Source organism: Macaca thibetana, chromosome 19 (assembly GCF_024542745.1).
Source record: "Macaca thibetana thibetana isolate TM-01 chromosome 19, ASM2454274v1, whole genome shotgun sequence".
In the NCBI taxonomy this organism is placed as follows: Eukaryota; Metazoa; Chordata; class Mammalia; order Primates; family Cercopithecidae; genus Macaca; species Macaca thibetana.
The window spans coordinates 30,526,143-30,552,174 of NC_065596.1; the positions used below are offsets into that span (position 1 = coordinate 30,526,143).

General features: G+C 58.6%; 3 protein-coding genes across 10 annotated transcripts in view; 1 reads left to right on the forward strand and 2 right to left on the reverse strand.

Annotated features, from left to right (window-relative positions):
* Positions 1–1,147: 1,147 nt before the first annotated feature.
* Positions 1,148–9,400, reverse strand: AKT1S1 (AKT1 substrate 1). 2 transcript variants are annotated; one of them, XM_050771561.1, is made up of 5 exons: positions 8,596–9,400; positions 4,942–5,327; positions 3,849–3,926; positions 3,588–3,757; positions 1,148–2,112 (listed from the first exon to the last, which is right to left on the reverse strand). In XM_050771561.1, the coding sequence occupies exons 1-5, from the start codon at positions 8,646–8,648 to the stop codon at positions 1,969–1,971; spliced, it is 831 nt and encodes a 276-aa protein (XP_050627518.1). In that variant the 5' UTR covers positions 8,649–9,400; the 3' UTR covers positions 1,148–1,968. The 2 variants fall into 2 exon arrangements, with proteins under 2 accessions (XP_050627518.1, XP_050627519.1); XM_050771562.1 differs by lacking the exon at positions 8,596–9,400 and adding an exon at positions 7,862–8,148.
* Positions 9,401–9,414: 14 nt separating this feature from the next.
* TBC1D17 (TBC1 domain family member 17) lies at positions 9,415–20,291 on the forward strand. 2 transcript variants are annotated; one of them, XM_050771483.1, is made up of 17 exons: positions 9,415–9,759; positions 10,157–10,255; positions 10,525–10,599; positions 11,955–12,078; positions 13,252–13,459; positions 14,024–14,135; positions 14,224–14,382; positions 14,746–14,874; positions 14,955–15,058; positions 15,635–15,729; positions 16,235–16,351; positions 16,441–16,541; positions 16,640–16,739; positions 19,021–19,118; positions 19,265–19,381; positions 19,787–19,873; positions 19,971–20,291. In XM_050771483.1, exons 1-17 carry the CDS (start codon positions 9,739–9,741, stop codon positions 20,169–20,171), a joined length of 1,947 nt encoding a protein of 648 aa, XP_050627440.1. In that variant the 5' UTR covers positions 9,415–9,738; the 3' UTR covers positions 20,172–20,291. The 2 variants fall into 2 exon arrangements, with proteins under 2 accessions (XP_050627440.1, XP_050627441.1); XM_050771484.1 differs by lacking the exon at positions 19,971–20,291 and having other exon boundaries at positions 19,713–19,867.
* A 908-nt stretch (positions 20,292–21,199) lies between these two features.
* Positions 21,200–26,032, reverse strand: part of IL4I1 (interleukin 4 induced 1) — a 39,479-nt gene continuing 34,646 nt past the window's right edge. For all 6 annotated transcript variants that reach the window (XM_050771498.1, XM_050771496.1, XM_050771494.1 and 3 more), the window contains 4 exons: positions 25,716–25,917; positions 22,953–23,021; positions 22,519–22,655; positions 21,200–22,146 (listed from right to left, as the gene is read on the reverse strand). In XM_050771498.1, the coding sequence (XP_050627455.1) occupies positions 21,216–22,146; positions 22,519–22,655; positions 22,953–23,021; positions 25,716–25,917 (1,339 nt within the window). In that variant the 3' untranslated portion in view covers positions 21,200–21,215. The remainder of the gene's footprint in view (positions 22,147–22,518; positions 22,656–22,952; positions 23,022–25,715; positions 25,918–26,032) is intronic.

Genomic DNA, 26,032 nt, shown 5'->3' on the forward strand with positions numbered 1-26,032 from the left:
GCAGCCACGCCCCTTGCCCGACCTACTTTCCCTAGGGTCCCTCCACCGCCCTGACCTTCACGTCTTGCTGCAACGCGAGGCTCACACCGGTAGCGGGGACTGGATCCTTCGTTAGCAGATTTGCCTCTTTCTATCTTGACTTCTAATTTTCATCCCAGGGAGGAAGCTTTTTTTCCCATCTGATGGTCATTGTCAGTCAAGGAAACCTACGCCCACGACAGCGCCCCTAAATCCTTCTTTGGTATTACCCTCCATGTTCTAGTTTCCTCATCTATAAAGGGGATGATCCTTTCCACTTCGTGGGGTTACCATGACGATTAAAGGCACTAACACGTCACAAAAGCTTTAAAAAATGTTTGGGTGGTAGTAAGCCCTGTTTAAATCTTAGTGTTAGCATTCTTCCGGTAGTGGTCTGGTGGGAGATTACGTTTACCTGGTCCTAATTTCGAAGGTGGTTTCCACCTGCTTTCTAACCTCCAGCCATTTTTTTTTTTTTTTTTTTGGAGACGGGGTCTCACTGTGCTGCCCAGGCTGATTTCGACCTCCTGGCGTCCTGTGATCGTCCCGCCTCGGCCTCCCAGCGTGTTGGCCTTATAGGCGTGAGGCACCAAGCCCAGCTGCTCCAGTCCTTTTATAATAGAAGACTCCTGGCTGGAGTTCCTGGCTTTGCTGGTGAATATGTGGCCTCTGGCTCCAACCATCACCCCAAGATTGGGGTCCATGGTCACACAAGACTGGAATGCTCTCCTCCACCCCATGAACCTCTTGTCTTCATATGTATAAAATGGGCACAGAGCCAGGCGCGGTGGCTGACTCCTGTAATCCCAGCACTTTGGGAGGCCGAGGCGGGTAGATCATTTGAGGTCAGGAGTTCGAGACCAGCCTGGCCAACATGGTGAAACCCTGTTTCTACTGAAAATACAAAAATTATCCGGGCGGCAGTGGCGCGTAATCCCAGCTACTCGGGAGGTTGAGGCAGGAGAATCACTTGAACCTGAGCGAGAGTGGGACCCTGTCTCAAAAATAAATAAATAAATAAAATGGACACAGTCATTCCAACCCCCAGCTGTTCACTGATAATCAGACGTTGCCATTCGGTTTCAGAAAATGTTGAATGAACACTCACGACACACCACACATTTATCTGTCAGAGGTAAAACTCTTTAATCTCAGAGCGCCCTTCCCAACTGCCAATCCCCCAACCCCTCACTCTCTCCCCTACACCAGGGCCGGAGAGTGAGGGCCCCTGCCCCCCACCTTGGGTGGACGAGGGCCCTTTAAGGCACCTGTGGAGGTGGGGGGCGAGGGACGGGAGCTGGTACCATCCTGGATGCAGGGACGGGCTTCGATTGGCAGGCTGTTGTGGGGATGGATGGAACCAATGAAAGGGGGTGCCAGAGGCAACGACCCCAGCCCCCGTAGTGTAAAGAATGTAAATTGAAGGCCCCAGGCCAATTCTGGGAACAGGAGGGCTTGGCCACGCCCCCACAGGAAGCTGGAGCCAATCAGGAGGGAGAACTCACGAAAAGCGGACGATGACTATGCGGAGACTGGTCAAGCCCTTTAAAGGATTCGAGCCAATCAAAAATAAGAGCTGCCCAGCGACTAGGCGATGGAGCCAATGACGTGCGAGCAAAGCCCTTGTCGCTAGGCGAAAAACAACGGAATTGACCCATTTAGAGCTTAGAACTGAGCGAGCCAATCCCTTAATAGAAGGAATCTGTCGCTAGGCGGAGAGGCGCGACAGACCCAATCGGGAAACGGGACAGATCCCGCTCCTCGGCGCGGGAGGTCATGGGCTGGAAGCTGGAAGGGCGACGTGGATTGGCAGAGGCGGCTCAATCCTGGGAACCGGAGACGCAAGGAGGCGGGTCCCGGATCGGCCTCAGATTGGCGGGCCCCGGGAGTGGGGCGGGGGCGTAGTGTGGGACGGGGCGGATGAGGCCCGGGACGCTCCCTCCCTGGGCCTCAGTATTTCCGCTTCAGCTTCTGGAAGTCGCTGGTGTTAAGCCGCGGCCGTGGCAGGTCCCCGAAGACCTGGGTGTCCTCGGCCTCTCTCAGCACCAGCGCGCGCATGCTTGCCGCGATACGGTCCAGGTCGGGCGAAGAGGGCTGCGGGGGGGCGGACGACGACGGGGCGAGGTCAGCGCCGGCAGGGCACGCCCCCTGCACCCACACGCGGCCCAGGGGTGCACCCTGGCTCCAAGCCCACTCCTAGCACGTCCCCGCCCTGCCAGTTGTGCCCTGCGATGCCCACTGCCAGCAATGCCCTTCCCGTCTTGCTCCGCGTAGGAACCGTTCTACCCGGTTCAGACACCTCCTCCACGAAGCCTTCCTGCCCCTCTCCCTCCCCTTCTTGGCCTGGGACATTACTTCGTACACATGGAAATGCTGTTGTCTGCTATCTATTAAGGCTGCGTGCACCCTCTCAAGTCTGAGGATCTGGGCTGGGATTTCAGTCATGTTCCAATCAGACCTCTACTGCTGACTAGCTGTGAGCAAGAGGTTTTGCTTCCCTAGGCCTCAGTATCCCCTTCTGAAAAATGGGAGCGGATAACAGGGTCTCTGTGAGGACTGAGATAATCAGCTGTTACTGCTTTATCATGTGGCCACTGCGCTACAGAAAAGATCCCTCCCTGTGTCAGCCCCCACCAAGGAGCGGTCCTGTCATTCTGCCTGCAGCTCCGGCACCTAGTACTGCCTCTACTACAGCCCCCGTCACCCTGAGCTGGGCCTGTCCCCTCGCAGGATGGGACCCGGAGACCCAGATCAGGAACTGGATCTGAGCCCAGTGGGAGACCAGCTCCTGGGCACAGCACTCTGGAGGCCAGAGCGTTCAATTAACTGTGTTGCCATGAGTCGCCAGCACAGACATCAGCAGCAGGAGGACCCTGGCTGCACCAGGCCCTGTTTCTGGTCTTCGGCGCTCACTGCCTCATTGAGGGAAGATGCACAGAAGAGGTCACCACTGTGACTGCTGGTTTGCACATGAGGACACTGAGGCCTGAGGGGGAACTGTGGGGACCCAGGCCTCCTCCCTCAAAGCCCACAGCTCCTTCCTGAAACGCAGCTGGGTTCCAGTCCCAGCTCTGCCTCTCAGGGAAGTCACATGTCCCCTCAGTGCCTCAGTTTCCCCTCTGCTTCAGGAAGGCTCAGTGAAGGCCAGCCCAGCCCAGGAGCTTCAAACAGGGGTCACTACAAGGGATGAACAGGAGACCAGGGGGTGGGACAAATTCTGCAAAGGGCCAGGAATGTGCGGGGTGGGGATGGGAGGTGACCTAAACCCTCCAAGCCTCAGTTTCCCCACTGGAGGGCATGCCAGAATACCTGTGCCTTGCCCAGAGCAGGTGTTCTATAGAGGTGCTCCTGGAAAGTAGAGGCCTTCTCTATAAGGCACTAGGACACATGGTAAGGCTGCAATTGTTAAAACTGCAAGGCTCAGGTCCAAGAACTCGCCTCTTGAGGTTGAGGGGAGGATTCAGTTAGCTTATGAGTGGAAAGTGGCATCCACGCCGGAGGGCTTCCTGGAGGAGGCGGCTCAGAGCCCTTCCAGCTGCCCTCCCTACCTCCCCACATTTGCCCCTCACCGGCCCATTCTCCTCATCTGATGACCGCGCCTCTGTCCTCTTCTCCTTGAAGCCCCAGACGGGCACAGACACAGGCAGGGACTTGGCGTACTGCTGTGTGGGTAGGGCTGAGGCCGGGGGCACTGAGCAGGTTGGGGGGCCAGCGGGGGTCTCCTCGCTCAGGCTGCCATCTGAAAGAGAGGGTGGATTTCAGCTTCTGTCACTGCCTTTGTGCCAGCCGCCTGCCCCCAGGTAGGGAGGGGAACAGCCTGGGACACTCACCGTCTGTACTCTCGGGGTCCGACTCACAGAAGGGAGGAAGGTCCTGGAGGGTGGCGTCCTCATCCATCACGAAGAGCCCTGTGGATGGCGTGAGTTAGAGGCCCGGGCCAGTTAGAGGCCCTAGCCATGCTCCGTGTGCCCTCCTCCTCAGCCACAGCCACCGCCACAGCCACCACCTCCACCTCCCTGAGGCTTCTGAGACCCTCTTCCTGCACCTCAAAAACAGCCTCCTCTAGCAGCCTGCCTGGTCATCGGCAGAAACACACTCGGTTTCTATGGATCTGTCACCTTCTCAGCTGCACACAACGGGCTGCTAACGTGAAACCTCTATGATCTGTTTGGGACAATGTGACTCAAAATACAGCCTGAGAGAAATATGGGATGACTATGACCTCTGTTTCACAAATGGAGACCTGGAGGCCCAGAGAGGTTAAGTCACTTGCCCGAGGTCCCATGGCTACTAAGGGATACCACCAGGATTTGAACTCAGGATGCCTGCCCTTCACCCTATGCGGGTTTTCTCTAGCAAGGTGAGCAGGCTGGCCATTTGTAATAACAACAAACGAGGACCTCCTAGTTATTGATCAAACTCCTACTAACTCCTCAAAGCCCTAGTGTTACAGCCCAGCCTCCGGGAAGTGCCCAACCCCCAAATTCCCCCCCCAAAACAGTTGCTTGCTCCCTCCCTGGCTTCCTCAGATGTTGGCTGCATCCTGGACAACTCTTTAATTCCTATCGTGGCCTCCCAGGCCTTGTGGAAACAACTCTGGTTCTACCCGTGTCCTGCTCCAGAGCCTCCCAACCCCGCCCTGGGACTCCAATTCCTTGGCTAGACCGGGAGGCCATTGAGAAAAAAGCCCGAGCCTGCTGTGTGTCCCTGTGCCCACCACTCCCAGCACAGAGCTGGCTCAGAGCAGGGAAGGCACTGGCTTTAGATCACACAGCAAGCCCGAGGCAAGCCTGTCTGGCTCTGGGGTCCTGAGACTGCACTTGCGTGGAAGTACTCAGGACTAAGCAGGTCACCCCCACAAAGCCGCCTGCAGGCACCTCATCAAGCACTGGGCCGCATCAGCCCCTACCCCTGCCCTCTCACCTCCATTATCACTGATGCCCAGCTGCTCCCCGGAGGTCTCTGTCTCTGTAGGCTCATCCTCTTCCTCCTCGTTGTCCTCCCTGGCCAGGGTAGGCCGGGGTGGGCTGGGCGTGGGGCTGGGTGGCTGTGGTGCTGGTGGGGGCGCAGGAGGCCGAGCAGCAGCGGCAGCCCTGTGGGCCAGCGCGATGTCGTGGAGGCAGCGGCGCGCTGCCTCCGCCAGGGCTCCTCGGCCATGGGCAGCGTAGGCACAGGGGCCCGGGCGGGGTGGTGGCGGCGGGGCTGCGGTCAGCAGCACCAGCTCCGTGCCAGTCCGGGCCCGGAAGCGCTCAGCGGCCCCCACCACGGCCTCCCACAGCTCCTCGGGGCGCCCCGACGCCATCCGCGCCCTGCGGGCCAGAGCACGACAGAGGGGGCTGAGACTTGGCTGCCTACACCATTGCCACCCACTCAGGGTGTCTGCCCGTCCTGTGGATGGCACTCACCCCCCTCCACCCACCTTGTCCCAGCGGTGCTGCGTGTCCTCCCCAAATCCCCTACTCCCCAGGATTCTCACCATCCAGCCCTCGCAGGCCCAGACCCTGGCGACGTCCTCTGCCCCAGCCCATTCCTCCTTCCCCTTTGGCCCTGCCCTGGCCTCTGTGTGAGCCACCAGCTACGTGAGCAGGGAGTACTGGAAAGCCAGGGAGTCCCAGCAGAGATGCCTCTCACAGTAAAACCTGCATCGGGTTCTGAAGACTGAGTACAAAAAAGCAGAATGAGCCGGGCACGGTGGCTCAGGTCTGCAACCCCAACACTTTGGGAGGCCGCGGCAGGCAGATCACTGAGCCCAGGAGTTCGAGGCCAGCCTGGGCAACATGTTGAGACCCCGTCTCTATTTAAAAAAAAAAAACGAAGAAGAAGAATTTCATCTGCTTTTTTTACTCTTTTAACATGGTGTCTAGAAAATTTAGAACTCCAAATGGGGCTTGTGTTGAATCTGCTGGGTGATGCCACCCTGCCCCATCGCCCGGCCGTCCCATCCAGAGTGTCCTGCACGAGGCCCAGGGGGCTCCTTCTGCACCCAGAGCTGATGCTACCCCTCGCCATAGTCCTCAGGACAGGGTCTCAGCCTTCAGCCTGGCCCTGGAGGCTCTGCGTGTTCTGGCCAACGCCAGCTCCCCGGCTATCCTGCCTCCATGGCCTTCCAGAGCCTCTCAGGCCCAAGGCCTTCAGAAAACGTGGTCCCTGACCTGGATGCTCTGTTCCCCACCCACCTTTCACTCATCCTAGGGCAGAAGAAACTTTCCCTCACCCCTAGATCCAGCCAGTCCCCTCCCTCGGGGGTCCCACAACATCTGAGGGGCCACCTTCCCAGCACACTTCCTTCCAGAGGGAACTGGCTGGTTCCATGACTGAGGCCTCAGCGAGAGTCGGAGCTGAACAAAGGTAAGAAATGGTGCTGGTGCCGCTCTCTGTGCTGGGAAATCCACGTGGCTTTTTCCTACAAGACTGTTCGGGCAGGTCCTCTGTCGTCCCTCATCCCCCAGCGTGCATCAGATGCCTTCCAGAGCCCATCTGATGCTGTGGGCTTCCTCCATGAGCATTCAGGTCACCAGAGCTTGTGACAGCTGTACCCTGGCTGCCTCCTGCATCAGACTGTGAATTCTCCCAAGGTCAGGGATTTGTATTCACAGGACAGGTTGGCCCTAAGCAGACAATGCAGGGTGCATCTCCTTACCGGGTGAGAAGAGCGAGGGTAGGGGGGCCGGGTCCTTGCCCTGACTCTGTCTCAAACCTGCTGTGTGACCTTGGACAGCTCACTGGCCCTCTCTGTACCTCATTTTCTTCCCCATTAACCAGAGTGGTTGAGCCAGAGCTGCTGGGCTGTGGAAGAGGCTCCTTGGGGAGGCAGTGAGCACACTGCCACTGCAGGGATTCAGGCACAGCTGTGGTCCAGCCCACCAGGGTGAAGGGAGCAGGGAGTCTGGAGTTTGAATGAAATTTGCAGGCCCTTTATGACTCACGATCATAGATGTCGGTGTTTGCTGAGCACCTATTCAGTGCTGGGATTCCACACCTGGCATCTCACCTCCCATCTGACTCACTCAGGGAGTTCAAAGCCCCGAGGGAAGTAAGAGGTTTATCCACCACTTCCCAGAAGCCACGCAACGACCCAAGATGGGATCAACCTTCTCATCCCACCCTTTCACCTACGCTATGAGGCAGGAGTTTTAGTTACAGTTCACTCCATTTTACAGTTGCAAACTCAGGCCCAGGGACAGTCAGCATCTTGAAGAGTCCGGCCCCACAACTGGAAGAGGCAGGGCTGGGACCTGGACTCTGACAGTGTAGATCCAGGGCCTGCTCTAAATCCTGACCGCCATCCTGCCTGCCTTTAGGAGGGCAGATATTATAATCTAGATGGAAGTGAGGCTCAGAGAGCTTAGGACACTGGCAAGAAAGCACACAGCTACACAGGGCACAAGTGGGGCTGAAACCGCTGACTGCCCAGCCTCCAAAACCCAATGAACTGGGGGGTACCCAGTGTCTCAAACACACCCCTCATGTCCTTCCTAGCTGATGGAGGAAGAAACTGAGGCTCGAAGCAAGAAGTGGCCGGTCCAAAGTCAACTGCCTGGCTGTGCTAGGCCTGGGGCTCTCACTTCCATGGGCCTGCAGCCCCTAATGACATTCGGAGAAGAGGGGGAGCGGGGGTCCCGGAGGAGGACGTCAGGATGAAACTCCCTGCCTGTACTCAATCTTGGAGGAGCCACGGGATTGAAGAGAGTGAAATAGGGTGAGTGGGTTGTGAGGGTTCCCCCAACTCAGGAGACATGAGCAAAAACGACAGGCGACTTCCACAGGCCTCTCTGCCAAGGTCCAGGGGCACCTGTAATGTTACCCAACAGGAGAGTAGCCAAGACCTGGCGGTCCTCCTTACCCTTGAGCTTCTAGAGGAGGTCCTGTTTCCTCCAAGGAGCTGAGAGATGGAGGAAGAACCCGCCCCGATGGAGAAGTTTCGTTTAAGATCAGGGAGAGATGAGACGAAAGTGAGACGTGTTCCCCACAGGAGGGGGAGCACGATGTGGCTGTCCTCTTTGGATGCGGGGAGGAGGGAAAGAGCTAAGGAGAAGAAGGGTGGAACCATCCCTCCTGTCGCAATTTTAGTGCCCCACACCCCAAGATGTGAGGAACCCGAGCATGAACGCGGTAGCCACGGGTGGGGTGAGTGCCTGGGGCCAGGCTCAGCTGCCCCGAGACCTCCCAACCTCGCCCGTGGTCCAGGAAGGACCCACTGGTCTAGGAAGAAAACAGGAAATCCCGCCCAGCCGGAGGCCAGGACCGGAAGTCCCGCCTTTGGAAGGGTGAGGGGCGCCCCGAGGCCCCCCCAACCCATTCCCCGACCCCGTGGACGTGGTCCACGGCCCAAGTAGAGATCCCAGGCGCTGTGGACACCGCAAGGTGAGGCTGTCTAGGATTTGCCTCAGGTCTGACAGGACGATTCCCACAAGCGACCCCCTTCCAGCGCTCAGCAAAAGGTCGCTGGCGGACCTCTGCCCTCTGATCTGTGCAGGCCATACCCCTCCCGTGAGCCGCTCGCCCTCCCAGCGCCCCGCTGCCTCAGGACGGCCAAATCCTCCCCACACCGCGGTTCACAACGCCGCCTCCACTCACGTGCCCGTAGCCAGCATGGCCGGCCCGGCGCCGTCGACGCCCTCAAAAGACATGGCGGCGCCTTGCGTCACGTCCGCGTAGTTGCCCCGCCTCCTCTCTGTACACTCCACCTCCCTTATCGGGGCCGCCCGAGATCAAGATGGCGGCCACAGGGGCTTCATCCGAACCAGTGGGCAATGGCGACGGCAGCGTGCCCATAAAAAAAATGGCGAAAAAAACGCTTCAGCTTTCTCTCGCCTAGAGCATTTCCATTTGCCCCCAACAATAATGGCCGTCCTCATAAGCTCGCTCATGACCACAGCAAACGAAGGCAAGCGATCTGACGTCCCGGACCCACGATAAACTTCTTCGACAAAAGTGGAGGAAATCGGTGCTCGTTAACAACATGGCAGCCAACCGGTCTAATCAGCCCATAGTGTACATTGGCTCTCCCTCCCTCCAACCTGCTCCCATTCAGCACCAAAGCTGGCAAAGATCCAACACGGCAGCATTTCTTGCTTCGGTTTGCCAGGCTTCAAAATGGCGGCTCAGCCCGCTTTCTCGCGACGGTGACTCAGAAATTCGTTTGGGGCCGCTTCGTTTCTGGGGGCACTGACGGCTTCATCCCGTTATCCCGAGTCCCTCAGTGCCTCTTGTGGTGTACAGCTCCTCTCACCTCCTCTTCTCTTATCCGTTCGGCTCTTCCAGCTGTCGCGCCCCGCAGAGAGATGGGACACCCCCGTATTAACATGGCCTTAGCCGACCGGCTTAGGCCATGCCCTCGAGCAAAATGGTACCTCCTTGGCTTCAATTCCAGTATACAACATGGAGAAGGAAGTGGGCGTTTCGAGGCGTGCTTGCCCCAGGTGGTGCAGCTCTCAGACCCTCCCACTTGTTTACTTCGTGGCGAGAGGGAGAACACTGCGCCTGCGCACTCTCCGTAGCCGGCTCCACCTTCAGCGTCTGCGCCACGTGGCTCCGATCCACCCTCGAAGTTCCAGTGGAATATCCCCCTTCTGGAAAAATGGTTTCACCCACTCTTTCTATGGAACTGGTCGGGGCGCTACCACTGTCCGGTCCGGAGGGGAACTGTTTTCTCCGGAAGTGACCACACGCTGACTCGGAAAAGGAGGAGGCGGGGCAGTGGGGCCTTCGGCGGCGACTATGGAAGGAGCCGGCTACAGGGTAAGCACTGAGGACGCATTCCCTCGCTTCAGTGTATGCGAAACGCCCCGTCTGGTGATGAGCTCTTCCCTCAGGCCTTGCGAGTGCACTTGAGAAACTCCGATCTCTTATAAACGCGCCGTCACCCTCCCGTCTACCGCCCCAGGGAAGAACCTCTCATGGCCCCGCCCCCCGGCTCAGGCGACTCCTTGGGCCCTGCCCTCTGTGGAACGCACGCCAGCATCCGAACGTGGGCTGGACCATTCTCCCCGCCTTCGTCCCTGGGCAATGGCCCTCCCGGCCCCGCCCCCTGGGGAATGGCTCCTCCCTGGGCCCGTCCCTATTGGCTCCCCAGGCCGGTCCCCTCGCTGGTCGCCTTCTCTTGGGCCTCAGCCCTTGCTGGTTCCCCCCAACTCAGGTGGTGTTTGAGAAGGGCGGAGTGTACCTGCACACCAGCGCTAAGAAGTATCAGGACCGAGACTCCCTCATCGCTGGTGTTATCCGTGTCGTGGAAAAGGTGCGTTGGGAGGGAGCAGGGCTCGAACCCGCTCCGAGCGGGATGCAGGCGCTCTGGGATGCAAGCGGCAACTGTAGGAGTTTGGGGTCAGCAGTGGGACCTGAAGTCAGCAGTGGGACCTGAAGAAGGCTGGGGGTGGGAACTGGAATGAGGGGCGGGACTTTGAAAGGCCGAGGGTAGAAACTGGGAAAGTTTGGAAATTTGCAACGGAAAGTTTTGGGAATGTGGTTTGGGGAGCGCCTCTAACCCCGCCTCCCTCCTTCCCCTAGGACAATGACGTCCTCCTGCACTGGGCTCCTGTAGAGGAGGCTGGAGATTCCACCCAAATCCTCTTCTCCAAGAAGGTAGGCTCCACCCGCTTTGCCCTTCTCCACTCACTTTTCTTCTAGGTCCGTGCTGTTGTAAGTCATTTGAGGGACTTGTGTACAATCCCAGAGCTACCCATGGGACATGTGTGACCCTGTCTGGGCTTGGGTACTCTGCCCCTTGGTTTGCTCCTCTCTGTGAAATGGGCAGAGGATGCCCATTCAAGGAAAAAGAGCAGGGACCATGAGACACACAGTCGTGGGGACGGCTGACTCCTCTCTCCCTTTGCTTCATGGGAGATCCCTGCCAGGGTGCAAGATGTGGATTCAATTTGCTTGAAGGGAGGTGGCATTTTCTCTGGTGCCATAGGACAGGGCCTGACAGCCTACTCACCCACTTCGTCACTGCTCCTGCCTTTCCCTTCGTTATATCTCCTGAGACTTCCCGTGGCTGGACCCCATCCTGGGCAACTCTGAGACCCAGAGATAAGTCAGATCCAGACCCACCTAAGCCCTCACCCTTACTCATTTTTTGAGAAACTGATAGATTTCTCACTTTTTGAGAAACACAGCCAAGGCACAAGGAAGTTGTATTACGTCATTTCCGCTTTTCAGGTTGCCCTGCATCTGGTTGGTAGAACTTGTCATGTGTCCTGGATTCCAGCTGCAAAGAAACCTGGGAAATGTAGTGTTTTTGTTTGTTTGTTTGTTTGTTTGTTTTTAAGACAATCTCACTGTCTCAAAGAGTGCAAAGTGGTATCTTATTGTGGTTTTGTTTTGTATTTACCTAGCGAGTACCAACATTGTCTTTAAGCATTCCGCAGTCTGACTACAGAGCCACCTGCTGTGTAGCATGGACCTTCCCACGCACTGGGAGACATGGGGCCAAGTCCTGGCTCTCTCTCTGGTTGTGTTGGGTGACCCTAAGCAAGTGCTGTACCTTCTTTTTCTTTTCTTTTTTTTTTTTTTGTTAATTTTTTTTTTAATGAGACGGAGTTCCTCCCTTGTTGCCCAGGCTGGAGTGCAACAGCGCAATCTCAGCTCACTACAACCTCCGCCTCTCGGATTCTAGCAATTTTCCTTCCTCAGCCTCCTGAGTAGCTGGGATTACAGGCATGCGCCACCACGCCCAGCTAATTTTTTTGTATTTTTTTTTTTTTTTAGTAGAAACGGGGTTTCACCATGTCAGCCAGGCTGGTATCGAACTCCCACCTCAGGTGATCTGCCCGCCTCAGCCTCCCAAAGTGCTGGGATTACGCCACTGCACCCGGCCTGCTGTAGCTTCTTTGTGCCTCAGTTTCCCTGTTTATTCGATGGGACTATCTTCCAGGGTAGCCTCAAGGCTCAGATCTGCATCCCTAGCCCTTTACTGTCTGCTCTTTTCCTCCCCTAAGGACTCCAGTGGGGGTGACTCCTGCGCTTCTGAGGAGGAGCCAACCTTTGACCCCGGCTATGAACCTGACTGGGCCGTCATCAGCACTGTGCGGCCACAGCCCCGCCACTCAGAGCCCACGAGAGGTAGGCTGAGGTGCGGCCCTTGGGAAGCACGTGTGGGCCAGGTAGGACACATCTTGCCCTCAGTGGTCATGGCTCCAGAGGCTTTGCTGCTCACAATCAAGAAGGCCACCAGGCCGGGCGCGGTGGCTCAAGCCTGTAATCCCAGCACTTTGGGAGGCCGAGATGGGCGGATCACAAGGTCAGGAGATCGAGACCATCCTGGCTAACACAGTGAAACCCCGTCTCTACTAAAAAAATACAAAAAACTAGCCGGGCGAGGTGGCGGGCGCCTGTAGTCCCAGCTACTCGGGAGGCTGAGGCAGGAGAATGGCGTAAATCCGGGAGGTGGAGCTTGCAGTGAGCTGAGATCCGGCCACTGCACTCCGGCCTGGGAGACAGAGCGAGACTCCGCCTCAAAAAAAAAAAAAAAAAAAAAAGAAGGCCACCAGTCACCACCTTCCAGTCCCAGGAGCAAGGAAGTGAAGGGGAGTACAGGACTGTCCCAGCCCAGGTCAGCATGGCCAGTGTCTCTGAGGTCGCAGCCTTGCTCATCCTGCTGGGCTCCTGGATTGGCTGCGGGTGCCCCCACACCAGGCCTGCCCTTGAGGTTCGAGGCTGGTGGGGTGGTAGATGCAGCCAGTCAGGGTGATTTGCACCATCCTGGGGTCACACAGGGTGCAGGGGACATCCAGAGAAGGCACCTGACCCTCTGGGGAATGGAGAGCCCTTCCAGGAAGAGGTGATGCTGGAACTTGGCACTGAGGGACTCTTGGGAGTTGTCTCTTCTGGCAGAGAGAGCAGCCCGTGCAAGCCAGAGGCAGGCGGCCCTGGTGTGTTTAGGAAGCCTCTGGCCTTTCATTGTAGCTCAAGTGTGGGATTTTGAGTGAAGAAGGGTTGGAGGTAAGATAGGCAGGGGCGACAGACCTGAGGGGCCTCAAGTGCCAGGTTGAGGAATAGGGCCCTTACCCTGCAGGTTGAGGGGTGCCTAGGAAGGTTCTGGAAAGGCACATGTCCACTGGGCTGCCCTCCCATCTTACTCATTTGTGCTTCCAAGTAATGTGAGGCCAGGCGCAGGGGAATGGCTTGTGGCAGGGCCGTCAGGAGATGCCTGTGCCAAAGGAACATCCTGGGTTGAGGTTGATGAGGCCGGCTCTGGCCTCTCATACCTCCCCCAACACAGCGCCATCTCCCCAGGTACAGAGCCCAGCTGCCCCCAGGGCTCCTGGGCCTTCTCAGTGAGTCTGGGGGAGCTCAAGTCCATCCGCCGCTCCAAGCCCGGCCTCAGCTGGGCCTACCTGGTTCTGGTGACCCAGGCTGGAGGCTCCCTGCCCGCACTGCACTTCCACCGCGGGGGCACCCGCGCCCTGCTCCGCGTCCTCAGCCGCTACCTGCTGTTGGCCAGGTGAGCTCTCTCCCAGTGCTGGGCCTTAAACCGGGCCCAGTTCCTCCATGGCTGCAGCGTGACCCCTCGGGGCTGTGAAAGAAACACAGCTCACACTGATTTAAAGGAAGGCAGAGAGTTGACCAGCACATATAACCAAAAAATGAAAAGGGAGTATTGATTTCAGGCAGGACCCAGGTCCCAAAATGTTGGAAACAGTAATCCTTTTTCCCCCTGAGTTTGTCGTTCTCTGAGCCCCCAGTATCCCTGGCTTAACAACCCCGCTGGATGGAAAGCACCTCTTCCCCCCATTCCAACAAGATCCCAGAGCTGCCTCTCATTGGCTCGTCCCTGAGTCAGTTACAGTGGACCAGAAGGTGAAAGGCCCTCATTGGCCAGCCCCAAGTCACATGCCCACCCCTGGGCTCCAGCTCTGGTCCTCCTGTAACAGCATCCCCCGAAATCAGGGATTCCCCAGGGGTGGTTGGGACACTGCAGCTGGAACGGATGTCGGCCGAGCACAGACAGCCTGGGACACTGGGCCCCTACCTGTGCATCACATGTGCGTCACCTCCCGCCTCCCAGCTCCCCGCAGGACTCCCGCCTCTACCTTGTCTTCCCCCACGACTCCTCTGCCCTCTCCAACTCCTTCCACCACCTGCAGCTCTTTGACCAGGACAGCTCCAATGTGGTATCTGTGAGTGTCCCGGGCACCAGGCCTGGCGGGTGTGGGCAGGGAGGGACGAGAAGGGGCGGGCCGTGAACTTCTTTGGCCTCGTCCCCAGCGTTTCCTCCAGGATCCCTACTCCACCACCTTCAGCAGCTTCTCCCGAGTGACCAACTTCTTCCGGGGTGCCCTGCAGCCACAGCCCGAGGGAGCCGCCTCCGACCTTCCCCCGCCACCTGACGATGAGCCCGAGCCTGGGTTCGAGGTCATTTCCTGTGTGAGTAGTGAGTGGACCCTCCCTGTTATTTCTGGCCATGTCTCCTTGGGCGCATGATTTCATTTCCCTGGGCCTCAATTTTCTCCTTGGTAAAATGGGGACGGTAATGGGACCCTCTCAGGGGGTGCATGAGGAAAGCGCTCATGGCTCTGCCAGGCACTGTGAGCACCCGCTCGCTCCTGTTGGGGGACCCCTCCTAACTGCGGGGTGACTTGGCTGCTGAGCCCCAGAAGAGGCTGCTGCCCGCCCCTGAATGTTAGTTATTCGTCAAGCTAAGAAGCGCCCTGAGCTTATGGACTGAGGCTGGGTTGGGTCCCCCCACTGCCCTGCCGAGCCCCGGGCTCACTTGCCCTTCACCTGCAGGTGGAGCTGGGACCTCGGCCAACTGTGGAGCGGGGCCCTCCAGTTACAGAGGAGGAGTGGGCGCGCCACGTGGGCCCTGAGGGCCGCCTGCAGCAGGTACCCAAGCTGAAGAATCGGATCTTCTCAGGGGTAAGTGCCAGGGCAGGTAGGAGGATGGGGCAGGGCAAGAACAAGGCCCCACTGAGCTGCCTGCCCTCCTGCACCCCCAGGGTCTGAGCCCCGGCCTGCGGCGTGAGGCGTGGAAGTTCCTCCTGGGGTACCTCAGCTGGGAAGGCACAGCTGAGGAGCACAAGGCCCATGTTCGCAAGAAAACGTGAGTCCTCAGGAGGCCCTGCCAGGTGTGACACCTGGTGCCTCTTAGGGCACCAGTGGGCAAGTTCTGTGGACACTGGTTGTGAGCCTGCTGTATCTGGGCACCATCCTGCGCCTGTGGAATACGTCAGTGATCAAGCCAGACCCATCCTCGCCCCTGTGTGGTCTGTCTCCTGTCTCCATTGCAGTTTTCATTCCTGTGCCATACTGTTTTAATGATCACAGTTTTGCAGCATGTTTCATAATCTAGGAGGGCCCATCTCTCCTCATTCCTGGTGTAGGTTATGTACCTGCCAGGCACTGAGGATGCAGCAGTGCTGGACGGTTCCCTGTCCCTGGTGTTCTGTCCAGTGGGGGGTGACAAATTTTCACCAAAAACCCACAAGGCTATGTAGTGAGAGATAGCAGGAAGGTGAAGCATAAGGGATGGTGGCAAAAATGACAAAGTGACTTGCTTGGGTCTGTGTGGTCAGGGAGGGGCTCTGCAGGGCTGACTTGGGAGGTGGCGCCAGGCTGGGAGGTCTTTGGGTGCCGCAGAGAGTGGTGGCCTCACATCTTGTTTCCCTCTGCCACTCAGGGATGAGTATTTCCGCATGAAGCTGCAGTGGAAATCTGTGAGCCCTGAGCAGGAGCGGAGAAACTCACTCCTGCACGGATACCGCAGCCTCATCGGTCGGTGTCAGGGGTGGCGCTCAGGGTGGATGGGAGCAGGGAACCACAGGAGGGCCTCAGGCACGGGTGCGAGGGGCAGATAGAGGGAGCCCCCTGCCTCCCCAAGACCAAGAAGAGGGCATCTAGGGGGAAGCGGCATGGGCCATTGGGGAATGGCCTTGTGGGAGCAAGGCCAGGGACAGGACGGGAAAGAAGGGGAGCCTGGCTGCCTTGGGGCCCAGTCTCAGTTCTGTCGGTGCCTCGAGATCTTGGCAAGTGATTTTGCTTCCCTGTGCCTCAGTTTTCCCTGCTGTGGGAGGATACAGCGAGCTGGTGAGCAGGAGGCCCGCACCTCGCAGCAGGAGCATCAGCGATGGTTTCTAGAACCAGCTCCGCTTCTGCCCGAGAGCGAACCCTGAGGCTGGGGGCTGCTGGCAGGAGAAGCAGTGGGGGCTGGCACTGGTGGCCTGCAGGGATGGGCCCCCCTACCCTTCTCAACTTTGCTCCCTGCACCCGCTCCCCACAGAGAGAGACGTGAGCCGCACTGACAGGACCAACAAGTTCTACGAGGGTCCCGAGAACCCGGGGCTGGGGCTGCTGAACGACATCCTTCTCACCTACTGCATGTACCACTTCGACCTCGGTGGGTGCCAGGCCTGGGGCCGGGCGGGGCCTGGGCTGTCCAGGGGAGCGCTGTGGGCTTGGCTGCAGCCTGACTTTGTGTCCCCCCAGGCTACGTCCAGGGCATGAGTGACCTTCTCTCCCCGATCCTCTACGTCATTCAGAATGAGGTGGATGCTTTCTGGTGTTTCTGTGGCTTCATGGAACTCGTGGTGAGGCTCGGGTCAGGGGTGGGACACAGGCCTGTCGAGCAATCAGAGGTCCTGGCACCTCACAGGGCCTGCTCTTCCCCCCTCCTTCTGTCCCACAGCAAGGGAACTTTGAAGAGAGCCAGGAGACTATGAAGCGGCAACTCGGGCGACTGCTGCTGCTCCTGAGGGTGCTGGACCCCCAGCTCTGCGACTTCCTGGGTATGTCTCTCGGGCGGGTGGGCAGGAGACAGTGGGGCCGTAGACCTTACCAGATTCTCTGGTAGCAGCCACAGGTGGCGTCCTGGACTTTGGGTCCTGATCCAAACAAGAGAAACATCCCCACGCAACCTAGAACGTAGAGGCAGAATTGCGGTTTGAAGCAAAACGTCACCAAATGCGACACACAGGGACACTGACTCACCCCATCCTCGTGCTCACCTAGATCCTGTTTGGGCTTTGCCTTAGGCTTAACTTGCAGGGTATTTTTCAGAAATAAGGACCTAGGCGTTCCTGCCACTTCTTATCTCCACCTAGCTGTGGCTCACCTTCAACCAGGAATCAGAAACTGGTTCTCTGGGCCATGGGGCTGGGGGTGCTGCATCCCGGCTTTAACATTTTTATTTTTCGGCCAGGCACAGTGGCTCACGCCTGTAATCCCAGCACTTTGGGAGGCAGAGGCAGGTGGATCACTTGAGGTCAGGAGTTCGATACCAGCCTGACCAACATGGAGAAACCCTGTCTCTACTAAAAATACAAAATTAGCCAGGCCTGGTGGCACACGCCTCTGATTCCAGCTACTCAGGAGGCTGAGGCAGGAGAATCGCTTGAACCTGGGAGGTGGAGGTTGCAGTGAGCCAAGATCACACCATTGCACTTCAGCCTAGGCAATAAGAGCAAAACCCCAACTCAAAAAAAAAAAGAAAAAGAAAATATATGTATATATATATATTATTATTATAGTATATATTATTTATTAGTCAATGTAAAAACTGCAGGAAGTTAAGATGAAGAAAAATAAGTAAGACTGGGCATGGTTGTTCATGCTTATAATCCCAGTGCTTTGGGAGGCTGAGGTGGGCAGATCACCTGAGGTCAGGAGTTCGAGACCAGCCTGGCCAACATGGTGAAACCCTGTTTCTACTAAAAATACAAAAATTAGCCGGGCGTGGTGGTGGGCACCTGTAATCCCAGCTACTCGGGAGGCTGAGGCAGGAGAGTCACTTGAGCCGAGGTCCCACCACTGTACTCCAGCCTGGACGACAAAGTGAGACTTTGTCTCAAAAAAAAAAAAAAGAAAAAAGCAAGTTAAAATTGCTGTTTGATATCATTATTCTTCTTGAGTGCAGATGGTGATAATAAGTTAAACTTATTCATGGACGTTTCCTCGACGCTTTGGGACCCCTGGGGGAGGGAGCTGAGATACTCTGTCCTCACCTTACTGATGAGGAAACTAAGCCATAGAAAAGCGTCACCTCCTAGGGCACAAGGACAGAGGATGCCTCTGTGTCATTGAAAGTCTTCGGAAACATCACTTTTCTTGACCGCACGGCATTGTGTCCTGCAAGATGTGGTAGAATTGATTTAACTTGACCTGCCGGAGATTCGGGTTCTTTGCAGGTTTTCATCACAGTGCATAGTCTGGGTCGTATCTTTAGGTTCACTTCCAAGAAGTGGAGTTTTGTTCAGGACAGTGCTTGTTTCCACAGCTCTGGAAAGTTTGTCCTCCATTGTTACTTTCCTAAAAAGTTAGAATGCTCAGGCTCTCATTCTCATTTGAGTTAACTTGGGGGAAAAAAAGGTTCGATACCATCTTAATTTTTTTTTTTTTTCTTTTTGAGATGGAGTCTTGCTCTGTTGCCCAAGCTGGAGTGCAGTGGCGTGATCTTGGCTCACGGCAACCTCTGCTGCCCGAGTTCAAGCAATTCCCCTGCCTCAGCCTCCCAAGGAGCTGGAATTACAGGGGTGTGGCACCATGCCCAGCTAATTTTTGTATTTTTAGTAGAGACAGGGTTTCACCATGTTGGCCAGGCTGTATTTTTAGTAGAGACGGGGTTTCACCATGTTGGCCTGGCTGGTCTCGAACTCCTGACCTCAGGTAATCCACCCGCCTTGCCCTCCCAAAGTGCTGGGGTTATAGGAGTGCGCCATCGCATCTGGCCCTCAGCTTAAATTTTTGCTAACATCATATCTAGGACTGCCAGTTTCCTTAGGCCTCGCCAGCAGCGGGCACTGAGGTCTGTTTCCTCGGGCGTGCTGGGCGTCCTGCCTCCCTTCCATGTCCATGGCAGATGTGGAAGTATAATAGCACACTTCCTCTGGAGAGTGGGAGGAAGAAGGGGCAGGGCCCGCTTCAGAGCTGCTTCTGTCTCACCTCAGAGGTTCCCAAGCCAGGCATAAGTCACTTGTCTAGACTTGGGGAAGGTGTTCCAGTCAGGATGACATCTCAAACTCTCAGTCCCAGCGCTGGGCAAGGCTGAGTGGGCTCCATGTCATCCCCCAGATTCCCAGGACTCTGGCTCTCTCTGCTTCTGTTTCCGGTGGCTGCTCATCTGGTTCAAGAGGGAATTCCCCTTCCCGGATGTCCTTCGGCTGTGGGAGGTGGGCCAGCCAGTTTGGGCTAGAACTGAAGGGCTGGGCTTGCCTGCCCTGGGAGAGACTGGGAGGTTGGGTGGAGAGGGGCAGGCCCTGGTGAGACCTCAGGCCCGGGCTGGGTCATCACCCCTCCCGCCCTTCTGCACCCCCAGGTGCTGTGGACAGGGCTCCCTGGCCCCAATCTGCACCTGTTGGTGGCCTGCGCCATCCTGGACATGGAGCGGGACACCCTCATGCTGTCTGGCTTCGGCTCCAATGAGATCCTCAAGGTGAGGCTCTGGCTCCCTCCCGGCCCGTCCCCGCCCTGTCCACCCTGAGCTGGGCGCTGCCCAGGGCCGCAGTACCTCCGGGGAGCAGGTGTTCAATGTGGGATTATTGAAAGCCTGGTTAGCTGGGAGCGCAGTGGGGGTGGGGCCGCGTAGCTTTCCCTCCTGCCCCATCCCGGGCCTGCTCCCAGCAAGGTCCTCAGGGCAGGTGGGTGGGGACCTGCCCTCCCCTAGTACTGGCTCAGAACGCTCCCAGAGGCCTGAGAAGCATGACTCGCCCAGCGCGCCTCTGAGCCCCAGAGGGCCAGCCCGGTGTGTCTTCATTGTTTCCCAGCACGAGCCACAGAGTGGGCGCTCGGGCGGAGGTGGCTGAGTGCTGACTGGCGCCTGACCCACCCCCTCCCGCAGCACATCAACGAGCTGACTATGAAGCTGAGCGTGGAGGACGTGCTGACGCGCGCCGAGGCCCTGCACCGCCAGCTAACCGCCTGCCCCGTGAGTCCCCCGCCCGCCCCGCAGCGCCCCCGCCCGAACCCCGCCCCCGTCTCACCTTCACCTTCCGCTTTTGGCTTCCCTCACCCCGCGCCTCCAGGAGCTGCCCCACAACGTGCAGGAGATCCTGGGGCTGGCGCCGCCCACAGAGCCCCACAGCCCCTCGCCCACCGCCTCCCCGCTGCCGCTGTCGCCCACCCGGGCCCCGCCCACCCCGCCGCCCCCCACGGACACAGCGCAGCAGCCTGACAGCAGCCTGGAGATCCTGCCGGAGGAGGAGGACGACGGCGCAGACTCCTAACCCCGCCCGGCAGCCTTGTTCTGCACAGGCACTTTAGACCGAGCCAGGGACACCTGCGAGGGGCCGGGTGCCCTCCGCCGCCCTACTGATAAGCTGGCTTCATTAAACTGACACTTCTCATGTGCAATTGGCTTCTTGTTGGTGGGAGGAAGGCTGCCAAGTGGGCTCTGACCTGGGTGGGGAGGGGATGGTGGCTGGGCAGAGCCTAGGGTGAATGATTGGGGTTTGTGGAGGCAGGGCTCCCTGAGTTGCCTGATTTGTTTTTTTGTTTTGTTTTACGAGATGGAGTCTTGCTCTGTCGCCCAGGCTGGACCGCAGTGGTGGATCTCGGCCCACTGCAGCCTCTACCCTCCGGGTTCAAGCAACTATCCTGCCTCAGCCTCCTGAGTAGCTGGGACTACAGGCGTGCGCCACCACACCCAGCTAATTTTTGTATTTTTGGTAGAGACGGGGTTCCACCATGTTGGCCAGGCTGGTCTTGAACTCCCGACCTCAGGTGATCTACCTGCCTTGGGCTCCCAAAGTGCTGGCATTACAGGCGTGAGCCACCACACCCGGCCTGATTTGGGGTTTTTGGAAGAGGATAGGGTGCTCTGGGCTGCGGCTGCGACCTGGTAGCTGTGTGGGAACACTTCCCGGACATAACCAAGGTGGAAGGGCCTGCAGAGTTGCACTCTGGGGAGCCTGCCCTCCCAGCTGCTGCTTGTGAGAAAAATCACCTCCTGTTAAGCCACTGTCAGCCGGGCTTTCTGTTACTTGCATTAGGGCCCATCTGTGCTTCAGCCTCGTGGCAGTCGGAGGTGGTCGTTGTGATTGCCATTTCCCGGTGGTGCAGGGCATCCGTCCGGTTCCCTTCTATGCGCCCCTTCCCACCCTCCTATGGAGCCCCACTGTCCAGGAAGAAGTGAGGGGCAGATTCTTGGGGGACTCCAGGATAGGCATAGCGCCTGCTAACTGCAGGGCTAGTGGTTCCGATGCAGGCAAACTGGGGAAGTAACTGAGCCACGGGGGAGGCTGGACCACACAGCTTTTTCCGAAAATACTTTAATACAAGGTCCTCGTGTGGGTCATGTGCTGGAAAGATAACTGGCCTTGGGCTGCAGGGTGGCTGCCCTCTTCCTTTGCCAGGTCATGCGAGGGGCTGCCAGCCACCCCATGCACATGCCCCTGCCCCTCCGTGTCGGACGCGTGCCCCGTGGGGCTGGCCGTGTCGGATGCAGGCCCCTTCCGGCTGTTGATCTTGATGGCGGCGCGCAGCGCCGACTTTACCGCCGTCTCCACCCAGCCGTGCGGGTAGGCGGTGTGCTCGCCGGCAAAGTAGATGCGGCCATAAGGGACCCTCCAGTAATCCTTTTCGGTTTGCCAGAGCGCCGGCGGCTGTACCACGAAGCCACCCTGGCTGTGCGGGTCCTCCGCCCAACGCTTGACGACGCCGGTGCCGTCCCAGAGCTGGCGCACGAGAGGCCCGTGCAATGCCGCCACGTCGTCGAGCGCCAAGCGCAGCGCTTCTTCCCGGCTCAAGCCGGCGAACGCGGCCGCCGCGTCCGACCACGTGTACGAAGCCAGCAGCAGCGCGCCCTCGCGCGGCGGCGGGTAGAAAATCATGCGCGACGGGCGGTCGGTGTTCGAGTGGCCTCCTTCAATGTGCTCCTCGCGCCAGAAGGGCCTGCGGAAGCTTAGAAACACTTTGGTGGCCGGCACGTAGTGCAGCCTCCGCAGCGCCTCCTGCATGTGGCGGGGCAGCGGCGGCGAGAAGGTGATGCGCTTCACCGCCGGTCCGCTCGCCGTCAGCAGCACCACGTCGGCCTTCAGCACCTTCAGATTCCGCGCCGGGGGTGAGGTATCGATCTGCACGTGCACATCGTGCGGCCCCTGGGTCATCGCCACGACGGGCGCGTTCAACAGCACGAGCCCGGACAGCGAGCTCAGCAGTGCACGCGGCAGCAGGTCCCAGCCACCCACGATGCGGCTGTACCTGCAGGCAGGGCGGGGTTGGGGGGGGTGACCTGGGCTCTGCTGCCCTGCCCCTCCGCCTGGCCCCACCCACCCCGGCAGCTGGCCCCTGTGGGCACCGGCCCGCTCCCCTGTCATCCACCTCTCCCGACCCTGCCCGTCCCTGACATCCGGGAGGTCGCAGGAGTAGTGGATTGTGTGACCAGGGATCCCACCACTTCTTCTCCGCTAGACCTTGTCCTTTATCCGGGAACCATTAGCCCCACTGCCCTCAAGTAGGCCACGCCCTTCACAACAGCTCCGCCCCCAGACCCAGAGGCTCCTCCCACTCCCTGCTACTTGTCTTGATTGGCCCCCGCCCGCCCCGCCCCTGCCCGCCAGCCCCGCCCCTCACTGGAGTCTGTCGCTGAGGCAGCTGTGGGCCCTGAGGGCCTCGGCGAAGCTGAGATAGAAGAAGCCATCCTCGGACATCACGTCTCCCAGAAGCTGCACAGCCGGCCGGCTCAGGTTCCCTTCCCCGAGGAGGTATTCCTGCAGGGTGGGCGCAGGCCGAGGTCAGGGCCCAGGCAGGCTGCACCCCCGAGAGAGCCCCTCTGCAGCCCGGCCTGTTGGTCCCATGACATGTCCTTGGATCGTAGGATCCGGTCCCCGCTCTCTGACAGATGAGGGAAACTGAGGTCCAGAGAGGGGGCGTGTCCAGCCCCCGGGTCAGGCAGGAAGGTGGTGGCAGGACTAGGGTCCCAGGTACCCGCATTCTGACTCTCTGGGGAAGGCCTCATGGTCACACTCTCTGCCTTGCCTCTCAGCAGAACCAAGGGCCCCATTTACCAAGAGCGTGTGCCTTTCAAATTTTTTCATCGCCTTTCTGCAGCCCAGTGCCTTGAGATCTTTGAGGGCCTGTTGTGGAAGAAGCGGATATGGTGCTGAGCTGCCTGGGCAGCCAGGGTGGAGGCTGGGCCTGGAGCCCACACCCGGTTTCTCCTGGTGGTTCTGCCCACGGCTGGCCATTCACCACTCTCAAGCCCCTGGGCTTCTGCCCACACCGTGCCCTCCGCCTTGCCCTCCATGGCAACTCAAATGCCACCACTCCTCCGATCTTCCTGAACTGTTCACGCCGCCTCACCCCCCGCATTCGGCAGGCCAGGCTGGTCACGGCTCCTCCCGGTTGGGTGTTATTTTGCCTGTTTCTGAGCCAGCCAGCCTGTGAGCTCCATGGAGGCAGGGATGTGGGCAGCTGGAGAGGAGGCTGGGAGAGGATCCCAGGCGTGCTGTGTCCTCCTGGGGCTCAGTGATTATTTGTTGCCTGAATCACTGTGGCCACGGACGGAAGCTGGTCCCCTGGGTCACTGGTCAGCACTGACAGGGCATGATGGCTGAGAAGTTTACCTACCGTCTGTCCCCTGCCCACAGCCCTCCTGTGGCTCCCCAGTGCCTGGGGCCACAGGGTCCTTGCTCCTCAGCCTCATGTTCAAGGCCCCTGCTAGCCCCTCAATGTCTTTTTTTTTCTTTTTTTGAGATGGAGTGTCGCTCTGTTGCCTAGGTTGGAGTGCAGGGGCGCCATCTCGGCTCACTGCAAGCTCTGCCTCCCAGGTTCAAGAGATTCTCCCACCTCAGCCTCCCAAGTAGCTGGGATTACAGGTGCCCACAACCACACCTGGTTAATTTTTGCATTTTTAGTAGAGACGGGGTTTCACCATATTGGCCAGGCTGGTCTCGAACTTCTGACCTCAAGTGATCTGCCCGCCTCAGCCTCCCAAAGTGCTGGGATTCCAGGCATGAGCCACCGCGTCTGGCCTCAGTCCATGTCTTTTATGGCAGCTCCGCTTCTGTGGGCAGTGTCCAGTATCCAGACCACCCGCCCTCAGGGCTCTCCCACCTGCACTTCTGGCACCTGTTTTTTCCCTGCCTGTCTTTGCGTGGCACACAAGTGCCTGTCCTTCAGCTCTTTGTTCAAGTCTCACCCCCTCCGAGAAGCCTCGCTGCCCCTGTCTAATTTCAGGCCTCTTCTTGGTCTACCTGGCTTCCCCCTTCTGGCCAGGACCTCAGAGAGAAAGCGGTGCCCCTTCACTCACTCACGCATCTCGCATCTCCCAGGCTCCCAAACCAGTCAGTGTCAAGGCATAGAAATGACCTGGTCTAGAAGGGGAGATGGGCAAGTGGGCTCTGACCTGGGTGGGGAGGGGATATTGGGTGTGGCCAGCTCCTCCCTAAAGGTATCAGGGAAGGCTTCCTGGAGGAGGGGACATTGGCTCTGGTTCTTGAGGGCTGAGCAGGAGTTCCTGTGTGGGGAAGGGAAAGGCATTCTGGGCAAGGGAGGGCGATGCACAGGTATAGTGAGTGTGAGGAACACAGAGCTGGGGGCATGTGGACCACCATGAGGACAAAAATTCCTTAGAGGAGAAAAGAGCATGAGGCTAGAGGGGTGCAGAAGGGAAGGCCAGTCAGGGCTCAAAGCTGAGCCCGAAAAGATCAGACTTTGTCCTGGAGGCAGCGGGGAGCCACCAGGGGCTGTGAGCAGCATCACTCTGGGTGTGTGGGAAGACACTTCTGGTACCAGGTTGGGGAGACTGGAGCCTGGGCAGCTGGAGAAGAGGCTGGGGGAGGGTCCAGGGCAGAGGAGGAGGCCTGAGCTGGGGTGGGCAGAGGGGAGCAGGGCACAAGCATCAGGGGGCAGGGGTGGGCACTGATGGTGGGGGAGGTGGGCGAGGAGGAGGTCAGGAGGAGGATGGCTCCTGGGGGTCTGCCCGTGACTGCGGGATGGTGGGGCCATCGTGAGATGGGGGCACCGGGAGGAGGAACGGGTTTAGGGGAAGGTTCTGAGCCCAGTGGAGCTAGAGGGTCCTGGGGAGGGACACAGGCCAGGGTCTCGAGAGGCAGATGTCTCCATCAGCCCGTGGATCTATGTTTAAGCCAGAGGTGGAGACTGGAGAGGTTGTCCAGGACAGTGTGTGGGTGAAAGGGGAAGAGGCCAAAAGCTGATGCAGCTTTGGGGTCAGCAGTGTTTATGGGGAAGCTAAAGAACAGAGTTGGGGCCGGGGCAGTGGTTCACGCCTATAATCCCAGCACTTTGGGAGGCCGAGGCAGGTGGATCACGAGGTCAGGAGTTCAAGATCAGCCTGGCCAAGATGGTGAAACCCCGTCTCTATTAAAAATACAAAAATTAGCTGGGCGTGGTGGCGGGCGCCTGTAATCCCAGCTACTCGGGAGGCTGAAGCAGAGAACTGCTTGAACCTGGGAGACAGAGGTTGCAGTGAGCTGAAATGGCGCCACTGCACTCCAGCCGGGGCGACACAGTAAGACTCTGTCTCAAAAAAAAAAAAGGAGGGGGGAGTTGGGAGGTGGCCCATATGCGTAGAAGCCCCTGGGATGGCCCATTCTCACTCTCAGATTTTAGTGAGTAGGTCAGTGGTTAGACCTCAGGGCACACATCCCCTGGTAGAATTTCCATCTCCATCAACAGGTGCCCCACCCCGTGGCGGGGGACCCAAGGGATGACAGAGAGAAGAAAAGCCAGGCCAGGGAGTGCGCCGGGGCGAGCTTAGGAGGAGGACAGAGAAGTCAGGGCGGGAGGAGGGTACAGGCGGTGCCCACCTGGTTGAGAGCCATCTGGTAGATGTCTTCGGGCGACTGGCCCTTTTCCTGGGGGCGTAGGGCGTAACCCAGCTTCTCGGGTACCTTCTCCACCACGTAGTTGCGCAGCTTCACTTCGTGCACCTCCGTCCATGTGTTCTTGTCGTACTGGGTGAACTTGGTCAGGTTGAGCCCCAGGCCCTGGCAGAGCTTATGGAGGATCCTGATTGAGGGAGTGGGTGAGTGAGGGCTGGGCTCCGGTGGAGGTAACCCGGTCCCTAGTGGGACTTGGAGAAGGGAGGTGGGAGGGGAGAGTAGCTGGGGACCAGCATGAGGCT

Bases quoted from the DNA above. Each gene is read 5' to 3' on its own strand.
- AKT1S1 (XM_050771561.1), bottom strand. From the start codon at position 8,648: ATGTCTTTTGAGGGCGTCGACGGCGCCGGGCCGGCCATGCTGGCTACG. The intron at 5,328-8,595 runs GTGAGTGGAGGC...TCTGGCCCGCAG, and splicing joins GCCATGCTGGCTACGGGCAC to GGCGCGGATGGCGTCGGGGC. The intron at 3,758-3,848 runs GTGAGTGTCCCA...CCTCTCTTTCAG, and splicing joins GGACCCCGAGAGTACAGACG to ATGGCAGCCTGAGCGAGGAG.
- TBC1D17 (XM_050771483.1), top strand. From the start codon at position 9,739: ATGGAAGGAGCCGGCTACAGG. The intron at 9,760-10,156 runs GTAAGCACTGAG...CCCCCAACTCAG, and splicing joins TGGAAGGAGCCGGCTACAGG to GTGGTGTTTGAGAAGGGCGG. The intron at 12,079-13,251 runs GTAGGCTGAGGT...CCATCTCCCCAG, and splicing joins CCACTCAGAGCCCACGAGAG to GTACAGAGCCCAGCTGCCCC.